This window comes from Molothrus aeneus, chromosome 1 (genome assembly GCF_037042795.1).
Source record: "Molothrus aeneus isolate 106 chromosome 1, BPBGC_Maene_1.0, whole genome shotgun sequence".
Taxonomy (NCBI): domain Eukaryota; kingdom Metazoa; phylum Chordata; class Aves; order Passeriformes; family Icteridae; genus Molothrus; species Molothrus aeneus.
The window spans coordinates 94,671,504-94,695,309 of record NC_089646.1 but is presented as its reverse complement, the minus strand read 5'-3'; the positions used below and the strand labels follow the sequence as shown (position 1 = coordinate 94,695,309).

At 36.8% G+C, this 23,806-nt stretch overlaps 1 protein-coding gene across 1 annotated transcript in view; it reads left to right on the top strand.

Annotated features, from left to right (window-relative positions):
- Positions 1-23,806, top strand: part of ZNF407 (zinc finger protein 407) — a 335,191-nt gene that overhangs the window by 220,295 nt on the left and 91,090 nt on the right. The window contains exon 8 of the mRNA XM_066561081.1: positions 15,493-15,671. Coding sequence (XP_066417178.1) covers positions 15,493-15,671 — 179 coding nt within the window. The remainder of the gene's footprint in view (positions 1-15,492; positions 15,672-23,806) is intronic.

Below are 23,806 nucleotides of genomic sequence, written 5' to 3'. Positions count from 1 at the left end.
TGTTTTTTAGCCTTCTGTCCCTAACTTATTGTGAGACTTGTACCAGCCCATCCATCCATCTTTCACCCATTTCTTTAATAACTTTTTAAGCTGCTGGCCAGTTTCAGTGAAAACTGACACCCTGTAGTAGCTGCTGAGATAAATTAAGTTCATGTTTCCTGAAAGAGGTGGATGAGAAGAGGAGTGAAAAAAAATCACGGAGGACCAGTCAGGCAAAATTCAGCTGTCATGCATTCTTCTGTTTTACAATCCAGCCTCACCACCCAAAACAACTATTTTCTTGGATGGGGATATCCTGAAGGAACATGTTGGGGAGCTGTTGTTTGCTGCATTGGTGCACTGGGAGATTTAGTGAACAAGTCATGAATGCATAGGAAATCATGCTTCAGTTGGTACAATGCTCATCTGCAAAGTATTGAGTCCCAAATTAACTGTTTGTTGCAAATTGTCAGGATACATCCTTTTTAAAGGTAAAATTTAAAAGGTATTTTTCAAAGTATGAGACCCCCAAAATCTGTGCTTTTCTTTAGAAAAAGGGATCATTTCAAAAAGATTTATACCCAGGTGATTCAGACCAGTGACATTTCTTGCTGAATAGGGGGAAGCTTCCCACTGTGGAGAGATTGTTCCACAAGTGCTTTTTTTGGCACTTTTTCTATAATTCATTCACTGATAGACTGATATATTCATAGATCTATATAGATGTATTTACTTCAGGAAAAAGAAGCAAAGTTTGAAGAAATGGTAAGTTCTTTTTACATGCCGTTAGTGATACTGAGCATCTACAAATTCTCATCTCATAGTGTCCAGTGGCTCTGTTCCTATTTGAAATTCAGCCTCTTCATTTACGTGACTAAATGTGACTTTCATCACATTTTAATTTGAATTTTAATTACTAGTCTTTAAGATTTTGATCAGCACTAATAAATTATAGCACAGTCATATGGTATTTAGCTGATTGATTTTTGCATGCTGAAATATAGTCATTTTGGAGAGCAGTAAAACTTTTAAGTAGAAGAAATGTTTCAAAGATAAAGGAATTTGTATTGGATTTGTTCACTTGTGTCAGACCTGAGAGGAAAGTCCTAAATATGAGCCCTTGTGAGGGCAAAGCAGGTGTCTGCTATCCAATGTGTTTTAAATAAATGCAGGGACAGCAAGTCAGGCAAACAAGGCCAGCGAGTGCAGCTTTTGGGAATAGCTTTGTGTTTCCTGGTGGTGGTGCAAGAGGTGAGAGATGAGAATGCAGTATTGGGTGATGGTAGCTCTGTTGGTACTCTGTATTGCAGAACTTGATTCTAAAAGGCAAATACTTGTTTTCTGAGTTCTTTTCCATCCGCATCTGTTCCTGGCTTCCTCTTCTGTTTGGATGTCTTTTCTCTTAGAAGTCTACAACATAACATCAGGAGAATCTTTATTTTCTTTTCCTGCTCTGAAGTGCCCATTTTTAGTTTCAGTTCACCAGTAGCATGGCAGGAGTACTGTAACAGAAAGGATTATAACTAAGCCCCTCTCCATCTAAGCATCTCTGTTCCATAGCTCAGTTGGGAGTCAGCTCTCACTGGCTGGTAAGTGTGTACTGTCACAGGGTCGATAATATAAAACAAAAACAAAGCCACTGGATAAAATTGTGGCTCCACTGATATTCACGTTCCTTCCATGTCCTCAGTGAAGTGACAATTCTCACCTGTCATGAAGGTACCTGTTTCTTAGGAAGGAGAGAAATGGAAAGCCAGGGAGCTGGCAGCACCTTCCACAAGACTTTGTATCCTGAACAATAAAAAAGTTCAACTAGGCAAGTAAGTAGTGGAATTGAAAACCAATTATTTCTACTTTTCACTTGATTTTCAGAGAGGATCTGATCTCTTAATCTTGCCAAAAGACATCTAAATCCAGAAGCATGTACTCCTTTTGGAGTTTCTGTTTTTCTGTTCTCTCTCTACTTGAGTTTGCAAGTTCTTGCACAACTGAGTGAAATCACTGAGGCATGCTCTCAAGTCTTTGTCCTGGGGAAATGGCTATGTCTGCCTCAAGACTTTTGGTACATTTTTTAGGCAAGCAAGCCCCACTTCCTGTATTTTTGGGTATGTGTTAGAGGCCTGAATATTAGACAACTCAGGATTCATTTAGTTCATAATGAACTGCTGTCTGCAGCCTCATTCAAGTTATTGTTTAGGATTCTCAGCTGAAAGGGCACAGGACAAATTGTTTAGAAGCCTGCTGTTTGGATTTTCTAAGAAAATTATATGGAGAACATAACTGAAAACAGAAGAGTGTTTCTGAAAGCAGGGATTAGATCTGCTTTTGGCTCCTGGCAGTTCTTTGCTGTCTGATGGCAAAGTTTCAAAAGAAAGGGTTGATGAACGATATTTTGTGCCAGCTAATATACTTTCCTGGGACAGAGGACAGAACTCCACCTTCCTCAAGATAAGGGCAGCCCTAAATTTGGGAGTTTTACTCCTAGAATGGTTGCGTCATTACTATAAAGATAGGGGCAACATTGTTTCCTTTTCCAAAGCAGATTAGAGTGTCTGATGTTGCCTATTGGTGACCTACATCTTTCTTTAGAAGCAGTAGATACCTAATTTATGCAAATATTGAGACCTACATCAGTTCTTTATTATGTCCATTAATTGCATTGTTAATATGAATGGTTATGGAGGACAGACTAGGTTGCCATCTCATACTGCCATACCCAACAGTGCACCTAAACCAAAAGCTTTCTACCCTGTGTTACTGATACCCTGTCTCCCAAACCTATCACTACTCTTTTTGCCTATTGTCTGATTATCATATCCTTCTCAATACTTAGATTATATTTTTTTAGTGAGGCCGAGACCATTTTCTTTGTTGTTTCTCTGTACAGGAATTGGTGTATCTTTATCATGTTGTGCTGTCCTCTCAGGTCAACAAGCTGTGCAGTGAGAATGTACCAGCTTTCTTGGAGCTACTTTTTGATTCATAAACATAGGATTAAATATCACCAGAGGAATATAAGAAAGCCTGTACTGTTGTGGTGAAACCTTATTGTTGCCAGGACTGTAATACTGTTTAATGACTAAAATCTCAAAGAAGGTGTAAAATCTGAGAGCCTGCCTTCAAGTTGAAGTGCAGTATCAGTGCCTAATTCCTATAGTCTCCTTAGAAAATCTTATCTCTCCCTTATGGACTAGTAGTCCAATACCTTTCATGAAAATTGAATGCATATAAACAGAATTTTTCAAATATGTATACAATCTTAAGTGCCATTAGAATCAACCTTGGCTTTGATTTTAAACCTGACCTTCAAATGTGTGTCTCGCTAAATGCATTTCTGGGTGCATTTTTTTGTTTTGTTTTTGAAGATCATGTCATTGTTATATCGCTGAAGAAAGGGTAGTACTGAAAGAAATGCATCCTGGAATGCAAGTGGAACTATTTAGACTCTCTTCTTTAAAGCACAGTTTCTTTATCTATACCCATCCAGTACTTAGAAAGGAAGGATTTCAAGATATTATGAGCTATATTCTTCTCTTACTATTCACCTCATGTTAGTGAGCTGCTGGTCTGCAAACTCATGGAAATAGCACTGAAACAGAGACTACTTCCATCTCTGCAGCAAAAAACCCCAAACTGTATGCATCTGATAACAAAAAGGAAACAAATACAAAGAGAGAGATTTTTTTTCCTAAATTTCTCTTATTTACTTAATTTATATTTACTTTTGGAAAATACATGGATTGTTTATAATAGTTGTAGAGTAAACTCTTGTGGCCTTTAAGGATACATATGGATTAATGACTTCTCAAAGTATTGTTTTACAAGAGTGCTTCACCATTTTTAGGGTGAGTGCTTAGTTGAAATAGTCACTAAGGGCATGTTATTCACATAGGCATTTTTTGCACCAAACCTGTGTATTTTTTATTATCTATGCATTCTGACTTGAATGACTAAGGTCCTTTCATATATGTACATATAACATTAAGCTTGTGACTAGGTCCAGTTGTTCGAAAGTTAGTAATGTTCCCTAGAATCTCATTCTGAATTAGCCCTTTAAGGACTGCATTACTATGATATGATGCAATATAGATTCAAAGGAATAGTTTAGCTTTATATAAAAGATGAGGAATGCAGAGTCTTTTTGGTGTGTTCTGTTTGTTTGTTTGTTTTTAAGAGTGCAATATATGTTTTCTTTAGCTGTAAAAGCACAATCAAGGCAACATGATAAGTGAGTCAGTGTTGTAAAAGTAAAACTAATTTTGCCTTCACTCACATGAGCTATAGAAGGAGGAAGCTTTATTGTCCCTGGGAAGGTGATAAGGCAGAGTAATTGTATATTATACTGTCCTGGAACATCTGCCTGAAGACTGTTGGAGCAATTCATCTATCATGGACGATACAGCATGTTTTGTCTTTCTGCTTTAACCCATCCCCACTGCTGGCCTGCACGAAGGTTTTGATAGGGACTGTGCCTGGGCTGGGGCTCACATTAATCAGTCCCCTTGTTCAACACTCCAGCTGACATAATTACAACCTGCGCACAGCAGTTATTCAAGTTGAGTCCTTGTCACTCGTGGTGCGAAACTACACAGCTCAGATCCCGAAGGAGATTGCCTTATCACACAGAACAAGGGCTCACAGGAGTTGAAGAGAATAGAAATGGGAAAATGTCTTCCGGGAGTACTATATATTCCTTTAAAATAAGACATTTGAGAGACTTACAAGGGACAAAGAGAAGCATTGTGCAAGGTCTGAAATGAACAGGTTATTATTTTTAAAAGGATTACACAGGCCATTTTTGTGAAATGGACATGCATTATTAAATAAATTCAGTGGTCTCTCTTATCATTCAGTGGCTCTGCACTATTAGTTTTCTTCAGAAGAGATAAAATAGTTTTTGACTTGTATAAGCTTTAAGTATCTCTCTGTAGAAATCATCAGAACACAACTAATAAAAGTGCTCATATTGTACCAGTAAAATTGGCACACACATAGGGAAGACCTGTGAGGATCAGAGTTAAGGGTGAAGGAAGAAGCATGCAAAAGGGCTTTCGAAGATGAGCAAGTTCATTAGTTTCTGCTGTTGTATGATACCAGAGTGTGAAAGGTGAAGCTAAAGAGAAAGTTTCATATTTTGCCATTCTTCCCTCTTTTCATGTTAACCCTCTGTGGGAAAAAAGACAAGTCCATAACATTATCTATGATAATAATGAAAGAAATTTATTTTCATGTAATATGATGGGGTTAGTTTTATATGGTGGTGGGCTTTTTCTTTAAGACAGAACCTTTGCATACATTATTCTAGGATAATTTGTTTGGTATTGGTCTATAAAATTTCTCAATATGACAGGATTTAATTGGTATCCAGAAGGCTTTTGCCCCGGCATTTAAATTTTTTTCTTCTTGGGTCAGGTTTTTGAAGTAACACCATTCAGGCAGTTGCTATTCTTCTCAGTCAATAGATCTAGAGTGTTGCCCTGATTTTTCATCTAGTTAAAATCATGTTATGTCTGTTAGACATAACTGTGTATTGTTAAAAGCACAGTAAAAATGTGTCTATTCTGGGTGGTCCAATTTTAATCTAATACTTTTACAAGACAGCTTATCTGCAACTTTGAATAGTCTGAAGTGGAAGTGCAGTGCAAGCTACCTTCTACATTTTACATAACATACAGGTATGTTAGGTGAGTCAAATACATAGTTCAGTGCTTTCTTTACATTTCAGTATCTTTTGGTTAAGTACACAGCACATTAATTTTGATGTGTATGTCTCCAGTGAAAGTCCTGCTACATGAAAACTGAACTGCAGTTTCTTACTGAGCTGCCAGGCGTCCTTATAGGCAAATGTACTCTTGTAGGAACAAAAATCACGTTTTGCTTGCTCCTTACTCTTAAAACCAGTTCTTCTGGAGTGAATGATGTCTGTGAAGTAAGCTCAAAGTACAGAGCCAAATGCTGCATTTACTTACATTTGTGCAGAAAACGGCATTATGAGAACATAATCTGAAGAGAATGATATTTCTCTGATATATGCTTTCAACACACATTTTAGGTTAGATAATCAATCATGCCTCCAATTAAACACCCAAATTTGACTTTCAGAATCTAAGATGGTTTTGCAGTATTGACAGCCAGGAAGAATATATTTTAATTTGCAGACTGAACAAATTTCCATGACATCATGGAAGCGCAATAAATGGCTGACCTCACAATGACATTTTTCAGACTTGAACTGTACTTCTTGGAGACTTTGAGCCCAGAAAAAGCCTTAGGCTCAGCCAGTCTGACCTTCTACAGAAAACAAACTGCATAGGTGCTTTTTTTCCCAGTTTGCTCTGTACTGAACCTCCTACTTCTGAATGAATTTTATGATCTAGAAACATATTCAGGTTTGATCTGAAAACAGGCAAAGTCGTAGAACCAAAGTTGTCGAACCACAGCTTCTCTTCTGTGAAAGCATAATTGCAGAAGAAATTGTGCTTTTTTTCTCAGTTGAATTTGACTGTAACTTGTAGTCATTGCTTTTGGTTTTGTATAGATTTTCTCCAGGTTAGGTTGTCCCTTAATCACACCTTTATTCCATGTTAAAGCTCACGGGCCGAGCTTAAGTGTAATAAGCAAAACAGAAGGGGGATTTATTAAGTGTTTTAGAGGTTTTTTACCCCACTTAACTTCTTTTCTATTTATAATCACTTTGTGGCTGTTCCCTTTTTTAAATATAGGCAGGAAGTAGATATTCTAGAATTAGTTTCTCCAGTGTCACAAAGAAAACATTGCATCCCTACATTTGCTTGCTACTTCCTTGCTTATCCACTAAATATAGCATGGGGCCTTTTCTGCTTATAGCATCACACTAGAAGTTCACGTTAAACTGATGGTCCACTAATCCCTAAATAATTTTCAGTGTCACAGCTTTTCACAGCATTGTCCAAGTTACTTGCATGCACTGTGCAAAGGTGGGAGAGCTAACATGTAATTGTGTGTGTACATGTTGTGATTGAACACGCCTGGCTTCTGCAACTGCTCTGTATGATGGCAGCATCATCCTTATTAATCATGCTGCCAATTACTGTGTTGTCTGCAAATTTTATTAGCAGGGAATTTATATATAGTTTTGGCATGCATAACAAAAGTGAATCTTTCAGACAATTATTGCTGATTCCTTGGATAAATTGGAACATTTGAAATGAGGAAGAAAATGACCATCTCTTTTTGCATGGGGGGTTGGGATAGGGCAAGAAGAGGCACTGTATTAGCATTAAAAAAACCTACTTTGAGCAGAGATCGTACAGACCACAGTGCCCTGGGTATGAATCCAGGCTGCAAAGCAACAGGATCTGTCCTCTAGGGAACTGTGTTGTCACTAAAATGGCTGAAGGAACTGACACGAAGGCCAGTTGGACGAAGTACCATCTGCATCTGAGATTGACAGGCAGCCTTTAGGGTCTGTTGCTATCATTTCTGACTCCAGCAACATTAGGAGTCCAGTTTCATCTTGTGCAGCCGCTAGATTGCACACCCTTTCCTAGGCTCCATCTGCACTTCTATATCTGTGAAAATACTTTATGTGTTCCTGAGGATATACAAACAGACTCCACAGAATTGTTCAGTTACTTTATGTGGTCATTAAAAGAAGTACAATAGGAAAAAAATTGATGTTGAAAGGAAATGCGTGTCTTCAATTAAATTCATCCCAGCTTTTTTAAAAAATGGATGTTTTCCATGGCCTCATTTCAGCAAGGTATTTGATCATGTACATAAATTTAACCTTGTGAGTCATTCTTTTGAAGTCAATGGGGGCTGCTTGTACTTAAGCCACAAAAATGCGTAAGTACCTTGTTAAATCAGAGCCTGTGATACCTATAAGCCCAGTCTCCATCCTCACACCACTGCAGAGATGCTGTTTCTCAGACCAACCTCTCTTTTATGCCATCTGCTCTAAGAAGAAAGGAAAGGGGGAGGGTGGAAGCCCAGGAACAATGGAGTGATTATTCTCAGTTACTGTGAAATAGATGAACTCCACCTGCTATTTCTGCCACTTAAACCTTAGCTGACACAGTGCAGCAGTGCAATGTGCTCAGCAGACCCCTGCATCCCTCATGCTGCAGGCACACAGGCCCTTGAGCTGGGCCATCACAGAGACCACTCTGCCTGCAGCAAAGTGGAAGCCAGAAGTTCTAGAAAACATTACAGAGAGTTTTCAGAAGCAGATCAGTCCTATAAAAACTGTTTGGTTGTTGTTGTTTTGTTTTTGGTTCCCCCTTCCTTTGTTTTGCTTTTTTTTCTTCTCTAGCCAGTAAAAGGAGACACTGAGCCTCTCTCAGAAGAGCTGCTGGGCAGACTCACAAGCTGAGCAGCCCAGCCCCGCACAGCACCTATGGGGACAGTGAGGACCACAGCACACATGCAGAGCTGAGGCACACTTCCATGACTTTCTGTACCCTTTCCACCCATTCCTTCCAAGTCTAGCAGTTTGGACAGGTTTCTATCTACAAGCCTCTTCTTTATTTCTTTCTCTATTTCTTGTAGAAAATGGAATTAATGGAAGCATTTAAGACAGGATGCCGTAATTCCTTGGAGTCACAGATGGGTTTTCTCCTGGAAAAAATAATGTTTTCTTTTAATTGTGGAGTCTGTTGTTTGCCATTTTTTTAACAAAAATATTCTGAAAATTCAGGAGTAGATCTAGATGCCAACACTGGGTCTACACTGCAGTTTTTGTTCATTGTGCAGGGTTGTAAATGGCTTTACAGATTCCTCAGAGGTAAACAAGGCTAGAGTACATCTCTTGTTATTTCCCTTCAGAATTCCCAATTACCCTGAATTTGCCTTTAAAAGCACTTACTTTGGCTATCATAATGATCAATTACTTGAAACTGGGAATTTTCATTCCAATACATTGTAAATAGAATGGTGGATCCGTAGCCAAATTACAATTTGGACATGCTAGTCTGTTGAATGGAGCTCAGATACAAGCAGTAATTATCAATCTTCTATCATTTTCTGTGCTGACGCACAAGTTTTTGCTGCTTCCCTACAGGGCTCAGCTACTTTTTAGCAGCCAGCATTGGACATCTGTCACACATACTGTATGTCATAACAAATAGATCATTACAGAAAAAAATGCAAAGCTAAAAATGTAGAAAAGCAGAAAACATTACGATTATTATCCCTGGGTGTTGGTATAATACTATCAGAATAAATCCCAAATACATTTTTATTATTTTCTTTGTGAAACTGACTGTATTATAAAATCTCATTAAAGCATGTAAATTTAGTGTACTCTCTTTTATGGGCTACTCCGTATTTTCTGAGTGGCAATACATAGCAGTACATGACAACATGGCAATACATGTGGCCACCAGGTTGTTGGGCATGTGTTTCTATGGCACTGTGGGTGTGTATTTCAGTCACCTTTTCTGGGTAGATTTGAAAAGCTGTGAGCAAATACTCACTGCAGAAGCAGCTATGGTGGCAAAGGCATTACTTGTCCCCAGCAGCTCGTTACCTCTGCCCACCAGAGATCTTTAGGAACAGCACAGGGAGGTTTTTGGCAGCAGTGACACAGGCAGAGCTGAGCTGGCACTGGGACATTGATCTCCTGAGCTACCACAGAAGGAGTCATGTGCTGCTAATTCCAGCAACAGTATCGTAAGTCACTTGAGAATTGAAGTTGGTTGCAGAGCATATCCATGTGATTGTATCTCCACTCACTTAAAACCTAAATAAAAGGTAGAACTTTTGCTTTTAAAGGCAAAGAGCAAGGAAGGAGAAACCCAGGTACATGTTAGAAGTGGGAAGGATGAGAAAATGTGTTACATTTCTTGTACATATATACATAAATATATATGTTATCTATGTGTGCTAACATTTAATAATTATTGCAGTTTTATAATGTTAGTTTCAACACATTACCACATTTTTGGCTATCATATTTTGCTGGTTTTTTTATTTTTTCTTGTGCAATATTGTATTGACTTGTAGCACTGAAGAGGTAAGCTTTAGCTTTTAAACTTGCAGTCTGGATTGCCAGTGGTATCTGCAGATTATGTATTATTATGTAGCTAGTTTGCACTAACTGGCAATCAGTTTATTTTATTTTAAAACCAGAAATGTAGCTAAATCTTGAATAAGCAGGGAAGGATTTTTGGTTGGTTGGTTGGGTGGTTGGTTGGTCTGTTGGTTTGTCTGTTGGTTGGTTGGTTGGTTGGTTTGGGTTTTTGCTGAATAGGAGTTGGGCAGAGTGACTGTCATTGTGGAGGTTTTGATTGAATAAGCCTGTTTGTATAATGTAATTACCACAGATTGAGGTATTTTTTTCCTTTCCTGTCAAGAAAATATTGCCCGTTAGGTTGTTTACCACCACCCTACTGAATGCTAGTTTCCATACAGTTTACTGACAGCAAGAAACAAAGGCTGGCAAGAAAGGTTGCATTTTGGAAAGCAGTAATGCTGAAAACAACCTGAAAGGTCACCACATTTAACTGAGTGTACAGGAGCTCTTGGTGCTGCAAGAAGTATCCAGGAATTCCCAGAGTTGGCTGCAACTGGAGAATGCTGAGCATGGAGAAAGTCATGGCATCCATGTATGCAGCACTGGTGTGAAATGTGAATGTATTCAAAGCTTAAAGCAACTGGAGAGAATGTAGGGAGAACCTGATGGTTCCTCAGAGTGAGTTGAGAGGAACTTAGTCTCTGTAACTCTTCCATTGGAGATGCAGGTATCAGGAGATTCTACAGCTAAGCAAGGTGTGTTGGACATGTAGCACTGTTAGCTGAATGCAGGGGGATAAGAAATGAGACAGTTTGTAATAGGGAGAGTGATCAACTGAAGAGTAATTTGCCTATAACTTCAAAAGACTCTCTGTTGCTCTCCATCAGAAACCATGTTTTAGTATCAAAAGGGTTATGGTTTGAGAAAAGAATCACTGGGCAGATGTTTATGAACTGTGCTATCAGTGAGGTCAAACTAAATATGACTTTGTGTTTCTAAAAATCTATGTTTCTCCTTTTCTAGCGTAATTAAATTATTGCAACTTTGATTTAAAGACAGTTTTCCAAGTTAGATGGCTTTTTCTGTGAAAGAAATACCTGCAAACATTTGGTGAATAACTGAGGTTAAGAATCTACAATAGTGCATGTTGCTTCATTGAGAAGCTTGCTTTCATCATAATTGCTTTTATGATGAAAGTGTCCAGAAAGTACCTGGACACTTTGCTATTTTCCAAAATGCTGCAATTTCTCTGTACTTGCAGGTTGCATAGCAGGGTATAAAGGCTGCAGAAGACCTTCAGAATGCTGTCTCTATGAGAGCGAACTTGATACGTACTGACAAACAGGGGAAAAATAGAAATCTTTTCAATCGGTTGTATTGCCGTGTTTGTTTTTATGTTGTAAATAGTGATGTCAATGGAGTTGCCCTAAGTCCTTTACGTTACATGCATTTCTCTGCAGAAAGAATGTTTATACCTAATTTTCTGGAGAAGACTGTTTGAAAAAGGTTTATTTTGTGCAAATAAGAGTCCTACGAGGTGCTAAAATTTTTTAAACTTAGTGGACTGGATAATTAACATTTTGCCTCATTTGCACCTCTGAAACTTTCCATTTCCATGTGTTGCAGTAAGTATCTTTCTGAAAATGTCAGGCACTGCATAATGGAAGAGTGTTCTAATTTCAGTTTCTTGTTAGTAAATAGGAAAGAAGAATTGATTACTTCCTGCAATATTTCATTTAGCTGTTTAATACAATGCTAATGTATTGTCATGTAGAAAACCCTTAAAAACATAGAAACATTCCTATTCTGCCTGGGCAAATTTAGTGAAAGATATTTTGTGAATGTCTCTTATTTCATTATTTTTATCCAAAACACTACGTGAAAGACAAGGACAGCAACCACAGGTCTGCAGTTAACTACTGAACTTGGCTGTTCACAGAGGCACCCAGGTAGGGTGGGAGATGTCTTTGGAGACATTCAGAAATGTTCCTGAGCAACTGGCCAAGGGTCATCCTTCCTGAGCAGCAGGGATGGACCAGACAATCTTGAGAGGTCCCTTTGAACGTTAAGCATGCTGTGATTCTGTGACTTGAGTACCATTTTAAAATTGACAAGTGATTTCCAGTTTATGATACTGGAATATGCAGCAACCTTTAATTTATTGACAGAAAAAGGTACCTGGTTGTTAGGAAGGGACTTGTAATGGCAGCATGGAATGTGCAACTAGAACAGCAATGGGAACTCAACGCTGTGTGGTGAACGTTAGAGACAAATGCCCTTTTTTGTCTTTTTCCAGAAGAGGTTTTCTGTTCATCTTAAACAGTAGCTACATTTCTCAGGAGAATCTTACCATCTGTCTCCCTTATTTCAAAGTGTTATCCTTTACAGAAATGTGGGAGCTCTCCTGGATGTGGAAAGTAGGCCTATGCCCTTCCCAATATATCAGTCTTTCATGGAGGAGGTTGTACAGGTTTGTTGCATGAGAAGTATGCATGGAAAGCCTCTCGTATTTCCTGTTCATCTGCAACATACCTTAGCAGCATGTTCCATCTTCTCTTTCACTGTGTATAGCAATGACAAGACACTGAAAAATCCATACAGGCCTCCCTCTTCCCTTTAATAGGGTTTTGTGGGGTTTGCATCAAGTCTCAGACTTTTCTTCACATCTAATAAGAAAACTTACTGCAAGATGTGAAATAAAAAGAAAACTTTTCATTGTGTTTCTCTACATCAGAATTAAATGTAAATTCATTGACTGTAGCTTTAGACTGATGAAGTCACTCTAAAGAGTTCTCTTCCTGTTACTTAAGAACATGGACAAATTGACAGAAATATATAGATTTGATTTTAAAAATGGATCATAAGGATGAAAAGCATGCTTACATGAAGCAATGGTAATAGTAATTTAACTTAGAAACCTCTACTTTACTGTAGCCTTACTGAAATACAGGCTAGTCTCCTAAAACCTGCATTCATTTGTTTGTGGCTGTAATTCAGACTGGAACTCAAAAGCCAGAAAGACTTCCTCAAACGATTTTTATTGCACCGGGCTCTGTTGTCCAAATTTCAGAACAAAGGAAATCTATATTTCAAGGTTTATAAACACGTGGAAGTGAATCTTATAATACAAGGCCTGTCAAAATCTTAACTATCACCACCATTGCAACATTATAATGTTTTAGTTATATTCATGTCATGAGATAGCTTTGATAGAAATCCAGTGCCGTTTAAAATCCCAGACCTCTGTGTTTACTCATACAATATAAAGTGATGTATCTACACACACTTTGTGTTGGTGGGGGTGTTTTGTGTCAGACATATGATAACATGCTTGTACAGTACATGAGAAAAGACTCCTAATAAAACACACATTCAAAGCACACTGAATAATTAAAAAACATTTTATATGCAGTACACTTTTGTCCTTTTGTATTTAAAGGTATCACGTGGATTCAAAAGTGCTTGGATTTGCCAGTTGTTGCCATCATGGCTTACCTTATGATGGCAATTGCTGCTTTGCAACCTAATACAAGGGGCCATTTGTAATGCCTTGTGATCTCACATTCCTCATTTCTGATTAAGCCTTTCTGGCCTTGTCACATGGAAAAATATGGGTTTAAATTTTTTATATCTTTATGTTGGAGTGTTTAGCAACAGATTTTTACTGATGACTGAATAAATGAGGCTTCAGGATTGCTCTGTTTAAAGTGACTGGAGCAATTTCCAAATCAAAGGAGATAGAACTGGCCTTTTATGGCTTGTACAGGCTGGGTTTTCTTCACAACTCTTACATAGGTCTCCACAGATCCTTTATATATTTCACAGAAATATTTCAAAGTTAAAAGTTTTATATATTTCCTTAGCATAGTATGAGAGCTGAGCTAAAAGAACACAGGTATTTTATTTCAGATTCGTATGCTCTGCTTTAATTACTGCCCTTTAAAGTATAACCCATGATAGAAGGTTACCAGGTTGTCTCCTGCTTTCATTGCAGTATGTGTATACTGTATACCATTTTTTCCTTTTTTTTGTAAAATACGTATTTCATTTTAACAACATTTATGAGCATTGTAAGTTTTTTAGGGCTGAATCCTGAAAGATGCTGAGGACCAAGATTTTCTATATTTTTCAGTGATAAGTGTCTTCTCTGACATTCTCAGGCATCTGATCATGATACCAGTATATAGCAGATGGACATGACAGAGGGTGAGCTTTGGCAGCACCGTAAGGCAGATACCAACTTTACTATGTCCATTTCCGAGGGAGAGACAAGCATTCCAGCAGAACTTCCAAGCTGCTACTTCCAGTTTATTTTGGAGGTCTTTTTTTTAGGTGCTTGTTACTGTAGAATTTCTATCATGATGTAGAATCATGATATCATTTCTATCATTCTATCATCTATCATTTTTATCATACTGTACAATTTCTACCCCGTGATGGGTATATAATCAGTTGCCCAAAATGCTACAGTTGTCTTACTTGAGTATTTGTGAAGTATTATGCATTTATGTAGTTTACATGAGTGTTTGTACTTTTTTTCAGATAGGCTGAATTACTGTTCTTAGTTTGGCAATAATAATAGTATATGCTAGTAAGAAAGTCTAAACAATAAACAAAACACCAAAGCAATGGTACACATGAACAGTTCTGTTCTTTTGAGTAAAAAATAAATATACTGACTATTTCTGATTGAAATAAATGGTGCAACAGTGTATTTCATGTAGGATTAATCACTAAGTTTGAATAAGTAGGAAATTCTAATGCAAAATATTTTTGTAATGAGACTAGAAAATTTTAAAGACTAGAAATTAAAAATTACTGTCATATGGATCTCTCTGTGAATAAGGGAAATATGAAATTTTTTTTCAGAAATATTATTGTAAATATTGTTTTGAAATGTGTTAAACTAATTGTATATGTAATCTGACTTTTATGCATGAAAAGTCCACTACTTTCACAAAAACTGTGTTTAAGATGTAAACCAGAATCCATGTGTATTTTCAAAAATATGTAAACTTGAGCAACTCAATTCTCTTTCCTAGGAACAGTTCACACAGTGAGATGAAAATTGGTGGAACATACTTCAGAAATCATTCACAGTAACTCCTGTTGAATTTAGGAACTGTGTAGGAAAGGTTCATGTGAGCTCCACTGGGAATATTGTAGGCATTTGTGTATTTCAGTTTTGCTAAGTAAAGATTTTTCTTTAATTAATTTCTGTTAATTCTTCTGCCTAATTTCTGTCAATCACTGACTACCATGAGAAAAATAGAAATTCTGTAAATGTGACAAATCAATCATTCTGGTTCAGATCTAATGTTCAGTTAACCTGAAACAGCTCTGGGAGCCATCATGCACAGGACAACATTTGTGCAAAACCTAAGAGGATGCAAAAAATCCACAGATAATGAAAAATGAGTGATGACTACTGATTTTCTGGTATAACACTAGGTTTTATTTGAACCACTGGTAGAAACTAAATATATATATTTTTTCTTTTTTTTTTTCTTGCTGTTTAGGTCTAACTGTGCAGAAAATATCCGTAAACACATCTTGCATACGGGAAAGCATGAAGGAGTAAAAATGTATAACTGTCCTAGGTGTGAGTATGGAACAAATATCCCTGTGGAGTTTCGGAACCACTTGAAAGAACTACACCCAGACATTGAAAATCCTGATCTGGCATACTTGCATGCTGGTAAGGTCCTTGCTCCCTTTGCTTACAAATTCTTTTCTAAATGCACGTGCTTAAATGATTGTAATAACAAAACAAGAAGTTATTATCATTTATTCTGAAGAAGAGCATGCACGGTTTCAAAATGGGCTTCATCCTCTTCAAGTTTTCCAGGGTTAAAGATTATGTATTAAGCACTGAAATCTATTCATGTTATACAAACAAATCTTACAGTTCAATAAACATCAGAAGTGCATGCTATTTAGATGCCTCATTTTGAAATCTAGCTGAACTTTTAGCGAGAAATATTTTTTAACATTTTTATTAAGTCCCTCTGCCTATGCTATTCCCCCAGGAACAAAAAACCCAAAATTCCATAGGAAATGCAGCTGCAAATTAATGCACTGCTTTAAAAATTCTTAGATTTCATTAGAAAAAGTTGACTGTTTTTCATTAAAAGATGGAACAGCAGAGCTCAACCAACAACTTAGATGTATCTTTTCAGGCTTTGTGTTAGAGAGCACACACATGGAAGTCACTGGAGGAATGCAAAAGAAAAACATTGTTTTGGAAACAGGAATTAAAAGAAAAAAGATAGGGTGTTTTCTGCTTAGGAACAAGGTTTTTTTTTGTTTTTCTTTGCTTTTGGGTTATTTTTTAATAGATTCTACAGTTCAGAGTGCAAGGCAGAAGATTAATGGAAGCATCAAGTTAGGAGAAAAAAATAATTCAGTGGTAGGAGGTTAAGAGAAATAATATAAAATTAGTGTGGAGCTTGAATGAAATGTGATCTTAATGCAGGAGAGGCAGATAACTTAGACATCACTGAGTGGAAAGACAAGTCAGAGCAGTGGGAAAAAAGAACAGATGGTGAGAAGAAAGAGTTGGGGAATCCAGAGGAGGAAGAAGCTATGTGGGCCAGAGTCTCCCTGAGATGCAAATTAATCTTCCATTGAATTATTACTATTAGTACTCCTGTGTCAGATGTGAATCTTGTGTTAGGAATTGATATCCTAGTTTTTGATACCCTTACATCTGTAAAAAAACAAAACCTGGAGAGTTTTCATGCAGCTTTGTGCTGTATGTACGCTGTAGTTATTTTAAAACCTCTCAGTCTTCTCAAAATGACTGCTTGCTTTCCTGACTAGAGGCAGTGTATTATTTGTACCATATATTTCTATTTGCCAAGTATTCCACTTCATTTTGGAACCAATCATCATGTCATGTCAGCATATGGTGGATAATATCTGGATGTGCAAACAAAATGCCAGTTGGCAGAATACCAATTTCAAAATAGGTCAGAAAACTGATCACATTTCACCATAGTTCTCACTAAAGCAAATGAATATTCAACTCAGAGCTTAAATCCAGTCATTGTTGGATTTTTACTACAATAATCCCACTTAATATGAAAAAATCAAATGCTTTCAATAGGCAGATAGATATAAAAGAGAGCTGTAACAGTGATAGAATCAGTAACATTCCAATATTACAAACATTTTATGTACATTTTCCCTTTATTAGTTCAAGACTATATCTGGATAACTCAGTTGTTCATTGCAGCATGCTGTGGTTAAAACTGTTCAGCTTGCTTGTCTTGGTAACACAGGAAAACAGTCATCATTGTGTTGTGTCCTAATGATACTTCTTTTCTATACATTCACTCTTATGCTGTAGAAATCCCCTTGCACTAAACAGGGTACTGTGCAAATATATTAGGACTAGGAGGAACAGATTGTCACCTAATTATTGTCAGGCTCAACTAGGACTAGTATGCAACAAAAGCCTTGAAATATTGTTTGCATCATTCCATTGCAGAAAGGATGATACTGTATTTTCCTTTCAAAAAGAAACATTATTAAAGAGAAACCTGGGTGATAATTGTGTATTCATAACACAGTTAAATTAAGGGAAATTTATTTTCTTCTTTTCAATCCATTTCTGACTGCTGGACATCTGAGAGTTAAAGGTTTTAGAGAAAGTTTTTAGAGGAATGAAGGACAACTCCTGTGCCCTGGCTAACATCCCTTATAAAAATAAGATTTGTTCTGTGTCTGGTTCACAGTTACTGATGACTTATTGGTCATTGGCTGCACCCACGGAGAATCTACAACACGACATAGAACCCCTTAGGATGATAGGAGTATGAAAGTGTCATACAAGATTGATTTTTTTTTTAAACTTAAACATATTTGTCTGTCTTTTATGTTCTAATATTGCTTTGTAACAGGAAAGCTGGCCTTTTGCTTCTTTGAGCAGATAGAATAAGTATCTTCACTGACAAAGAGACAGACACCAACTCCAGCCACTTTGAAGGACAGGCAAAAATTCCTTCACCTCACCTCATCAAGAATGGAGCTGTGGGGTACCTTTGGGATGTGACTGGGAGTAAAAGTCAAGTCTGTTTCTTGTCTGTGAAATTGAGATTGACAGTTGGATTTCTAATTTAGATTTAATGGTCTTTATAATTGTTGCGGGAAGACTGGAAGCTTCAGACAAGCCTTAGCCTCAGATTTTGGCAACAGTTTTAAGTTCAAGGAATCACCCTGGCCTGCAAGTTCTAATGATGGCAAATCAGATCTGTTTATAAAATGAATTATTTATTAAACAGACAAGAGATAGCAGATGAAATATCTTAATCAGAACCACTTACTACACAGTATAAAATGAAAAAGAACTACTAGTAGATTACAGCATAACATAAAAATGCACAATATCAAGGTACCTATATTAGAGCTAGAAAAAGAAATAGTATTGATTAGGAGTCAAATCTAACTTATCACTGAAACCATGGTAATGTGCACATTCCTTCACTTAATCCCTGGGGAGTAACTGCAAAGCAGGTGTTCCTACTCATGGGAGAAACTCCACACATTTCCAGGGAAATGTATAGAAAATTTCTGCTTTGTGGGAGTTTGGTATGGCTCTTACAGTTTTAAAGTACATCAGTTTATGTACAGTTTAAGTATATATGGTTTTAAAATATAGCTCTCTGTCAAAAATCCGGCTTATCTTTCCAGATCTCACTTCCATTAGTAAGATGTTTATTGGCAGTTGGGAGGTGTCAACCCCATGGTGCCAAAATAACTCACTGTAAGACAGCTTGTCTTGTTTGAGTTATCTGACTGGTTAACAAACAACAGATAAGCTCTGGTGGGGGTGAGCTGCCCTGCTACAATAATATAATGCTCTAATATTGGTTTCTAGTTAACTTTCTTTGGCAGCTACTGTACTGCTTTATAGGGTCAGTGTAAAAATGAGCTTGAGGAAGCTGCATTTCAAAGGGAGAGGCTGTGGAAGATGGAAGGCAAAAGAAGTTGGCTTTTACATTTGTGAGGATGATACTGTAATTGCAAGGTGATAGCAGTTCTGTTCTAAATTGATATATAGAAATGCCAGCAAACCAGGTCTTCAGATTTTCTTTCCTCTTTTTGCTATAGGTTCCCTCTGTCATAGGGGGAGTTATTTAACAATACAACTATATTCCTTATAAATTTTAGATATTTTAAAACCATAACAGTCTGGATTATACTTTTGTCTTTAACTTTTAAAATTTATTACATTTGAGCAACAGACTTTTAATGCACACAAGCCAACAAAGATATATGCAGTGCACATAAAATTGTGAATTGAATTTGATATACACTTCAAATACCAGTTTATGGATTTAACCTTAATTTTTATATGAAACATCAAATCTGTTTTTTAAAAATATCTGTGTGTTGTTCTGTAGGAATTTGGTGCCAATTTCTTGATATTCTCTGACCCAACTCAAAGTCTGAGTTAAAATTGAAATTTTGTTGGAAAAAAAGCCAGGAATCCAGAGACTGTTAGCCATTATCCACAATATGAATTTATTTTCTTTTTAAAACCACTTTTAAGATACTGATAGATCTTACAGCTGTTCTAAGAACAGAAATGGGCTTACGAGCAAGCTCAGGAATCCTGCAGGTAATGTTTAAGTGATAGAAATTTGGTCTAGTGGAAGCTGTTCATGTAAATTCTTGTTGTCCATGTGCAAATCTGAATGTGTGTCATTACACAAATGGAAAATGAATGCAATAGATGAGTGAATTGTCATATCATGTTGGTGACTATCATTTTAGTAGTTTTTCGAAAAAGGAGATAATTTTATAAAAAAAAAAAAGTGGGCTTGTCTGAATTGTGAGGCTCAAAGCAAATTGAAGAAATATTTTGATTCTTGTGTGCATTGCATTTCCAAAATTCTTGAATGTGTTTTACTCTAACTGATGCTACATTGCAATACTGAGTTGAACTGAACCTGAATACTTTGTCAAGTGGGAGAGGAGAAGATCTACCACCCATACCTGTGGTAGATCTTGCCAGGGATCAGTATTCTAGTTTTCTTTCTCAGTGCTTCGTCTGCTTTGGAGCACCATCACTTGGTAGAGATAATTTCAGTTTGAACTAAATGTTCATCATTTAGGAGCTCTTGTCTCATAAACATTGTGATACTATTATGATGCATTATTTATGTCCAAACAGTGTAATATCTATGCCTGAACATCTCCATTATTCCAATAGCTGCAGAGTTCATGGCATCTCACAGTGTGCCATAGTAGCCTTCTGTGGATACTAAACTGGTCATAAGCAAAAAACTCTTCAGAGAGAAGAGAAGCAGTTTGCTCATTATTGGTTTTGTGATGATGTTGAAAGTTATGCAGTTATACTGAGGGTTTTTTCCATATCATTATTTCCATGCTGCACTGTAAAAGTGGATGATTTCCAAGAATGAATGCAACCCTAGAAATCAGAATAACCTGTTTTTTCCTCAGCAAAAGATATAATGGTCCTGTTTTTTGTACAAGTTTTCTCATGTGCAAAATAGGTGCGATGCTTCCATGGTTTAAGTCACAAAGCTCTTGCTGTAAAATGCTTCATGACGGTCAGCTATGTGATTAGGGAGCTGCTTAAGGCATTGAACAGAAAATTTGGTGTTGTTTAATTTAGAATTAGCAGTCTTCTTGGAAGTCATTAAAAAAAAAAAAAAATCAGTGAAGCCAGCCCAACTCGTTGTACTCTTTGGTAAGGTTTTTGTGGTTTTTTTTTTTTCCTGTGACAGTGATGCTATGCTTGCAAAGCACTCAAATTTTCCAGTGTGTGGTGAGAGTCTACCACCCATAGCCCATGAGTAGGAGTGGAGGATCACTTACTCCTATGGATGCTGACAGAACTAAAAGTGTGAGCTGCTTCCCTGCTCTGCACAGACATGTTTTGGGGAATGCTTGGAAGTACAGCTTTGTGTGCCTGTGCCTCTGTGAAAATTATAGGTGCCTCTGGGGTTGGGCATTCACAGAACAAAGATTGTGACGATTGTGTTTTGGCAGTTGGCTGCCTACGTGGTGATTGAACGCTTAGTGTTCATGAAGAGTTACATAATTCATGACCAAATGATAGATAGGTACTTGATTATAGTGTATGAGTTGCTTCACAGGGAGAAAATATCAGACATGAGCTACTCTTAGTCTAGCTGAGAAAAGCCTAAGAAAAATCAGTTACTGAAAGCGTAGTCAGACAAATTGAAATGAGAAACAAGGTGCAAACACTTAAATATGAGGTCAATTGAGCTCTGGCAGCAACTAGCAAAAGATATTATTCTTCTTCTGTTCCTTTGAGACTTGAGAAGACTGGATGTCTTTCTGGAAAATAGGTTTTAGGAGGGCCCAAGGTTGCTGGGTTCACTGCAAAATGTAAAGGGGCTTTGATATACCAGAAGTCAGACTATTATCTAATAGTCCTTTCTGCTCTTAAACCTTCAAATAGTGTTAATCCACAGCCTCCTGTTAAGGGCTGTGTTTGTGAATCTGTTTGTATGTTATGATAACAGTGGAATAGCTGAGGAAACAGGAAAGTCCCCCAAAGTGTTCTTTCTCAGAGAGGCAACATTCACATCATCAGTGCTAAATTTTTACTCTCTTTGAGCCTGAAGTGGAAATGCACTCACTTAAGCTGTTTGTTTCTGGTATGTCAGTAAATGCCTGATAAAATACCTTGTAACATGCATTTATTTATTTGTTTAATGTGTTTAAAGAATCCGTATAAAATCCTGCTCTTTCCCTGGCAGTTCCCTTACTGTGTTATTGTTCTTTCTTTTATATATCCTTGGAAAGTGTTTTTCCAGACTTTTAAGTGCACTTTTCAAAAGGCCATGCTTTCCACACATTTCTCTTTCAGTTTCTTTGGCTTTTGAGAAACAGGGCTGTACCAGCAACCTGCAGCATGATTGCATCATCAACAGGGGACAAAATTGTGATCCTATCAGTTGTAACAGTTGCAATATTCATGAATGGAATTCTGAAAGTTCAAATAGTTAATCCGAAATAAAATTGTGATCTTTATCCCACTTGACAGCTACATTTATCAAATTATTAAGAGAAAAAATTGATTGCTAAAAGTTATGGTGTGATCTATTATGTGATTTTATCAAGGTGTAACTGTATTACCAAGTGGAAACTGCAGACTTATTCAGAATGTGAATTGGACCCACAGAACCTGATAATATAGCGATTATATTAGTATCCTAGTGCTTTTCTACTTCTAAATATTTCTTGCTACTCCTTTCTTTTGTGTCTTTTTGATTCTTTAGTAGAAAATATAGAGTTAAAAAATAGGAAAAATTAAATAATAAAAGCCTGTTTGCTCTAATACTCTATTAAAATTTATCAAATTTTATCAAAATACAAATTTAATCCAAATTTAATCTAAATTTATCAAAATACAAAAATATAAAATCAGTAAATGCCATTTATCAATGCAGCAATGGAAATACAAGTCAGTTGAGTACTTATACAAACTTGTAATTCATACCTGATGTAAAACCGCCAAAGAATAGATACACAGCTTTGTTTGCAAGAGTATTTAACTTTTTTTTGAATAGTTAATGTTCTTAGTCTTTATCACTGTTTAAATAAAACACTTTAAATGCTGTCATTTGAAGCAATATTTAAATTATCATTGCTAGATATAGGCAAATCAGGTGCAAGATTTTACAGCAGCAGGATATTGCTTGGGTTTCTAGTCAGATAAAGCATTATTTTTGGTGGCTGGTATGCTTTAAAAAAAGAAAAAAGCAGCAGCAGCTCTGCTTCAAACAGGTTTGCTCTTGTCATAGCTATTAGTACCAGTCTTTCAATAGTATGTCATGTTGATTGGCAGACACTCTCTTTCCTCTTTTGTGAGGAATAATAATTTTAGTGTGTGCTTGAAATAAAAACCTAGTATAAATGATTTTCTGTTTGTAAAGGAGAAAGCCAGGTTCTTTTTAACATATGTAGATTATGTATTATTGTGTTTCAGGAAGGATTAATCTGTGTTTAAAAAAAAAAACAAGTAATTTTTTTTAGAACTGTCATTTTTTAGAAGGCATTGTATACCTAGCAGAGCTTCCATAGCCAGGATATTTATCTGGGTGGTCATGACATCAAAGTTGGTTCTTTCCAGGTAACAAGTGAAGTAGAAAAAAAAAAATTGACTTCATGAAAGTACTTTGTCTTTTTTTTTTCCCCTAGGATATTGCTTTTTCTGCTGCTGTTGAAGAGCATAGGGACTCCTTTCATAGTTCCTTAGTTGCTTTTCCTGAACAATCAGCATATATTCCTGCTGAGTGACATGAAAGGAGGTGTTGAAATATTTTGATGCAAATATTACATCATCTAATATTCAAAACCCACCACTATTAATATTAGTTACATCCTTTAAGTGAAAGGTATTCTCAGATAAGAATGAAAGCCAATCAGTCTCACTAAAGAAAAAAATGTTCAGAATATAGTTTTAAAGGAAAAGGAAACTACTGCCTAGACCAAAGTGTGGAACACCTCTTAATACCTCTGCTAGTGGAGGTATAACAGGTGTCCTGTTGTGTGCCATACGCTGCAGAGCCATTGCACAGGGGTTTCCATATTGTGTAGAGCACCAGAACCATGCAGTCACAATCTTGCTTTCTTTCCAGTGCACTTCTGTCCACAGCCCTCCTAGCAGTCATCGTTCCTTTTCTGAAAACTATCCCAGTTTGTTACAGGACAACTAATTTTTGTGGTGTGAGCTATTGCTCCTGAGCAGATGAATCTCTTTGCCCATACCTAAATATTTAATCTGGGTGTTGGTGTGTGCCTCCTTTCCTGTCATTTCTCTCTGTGGCA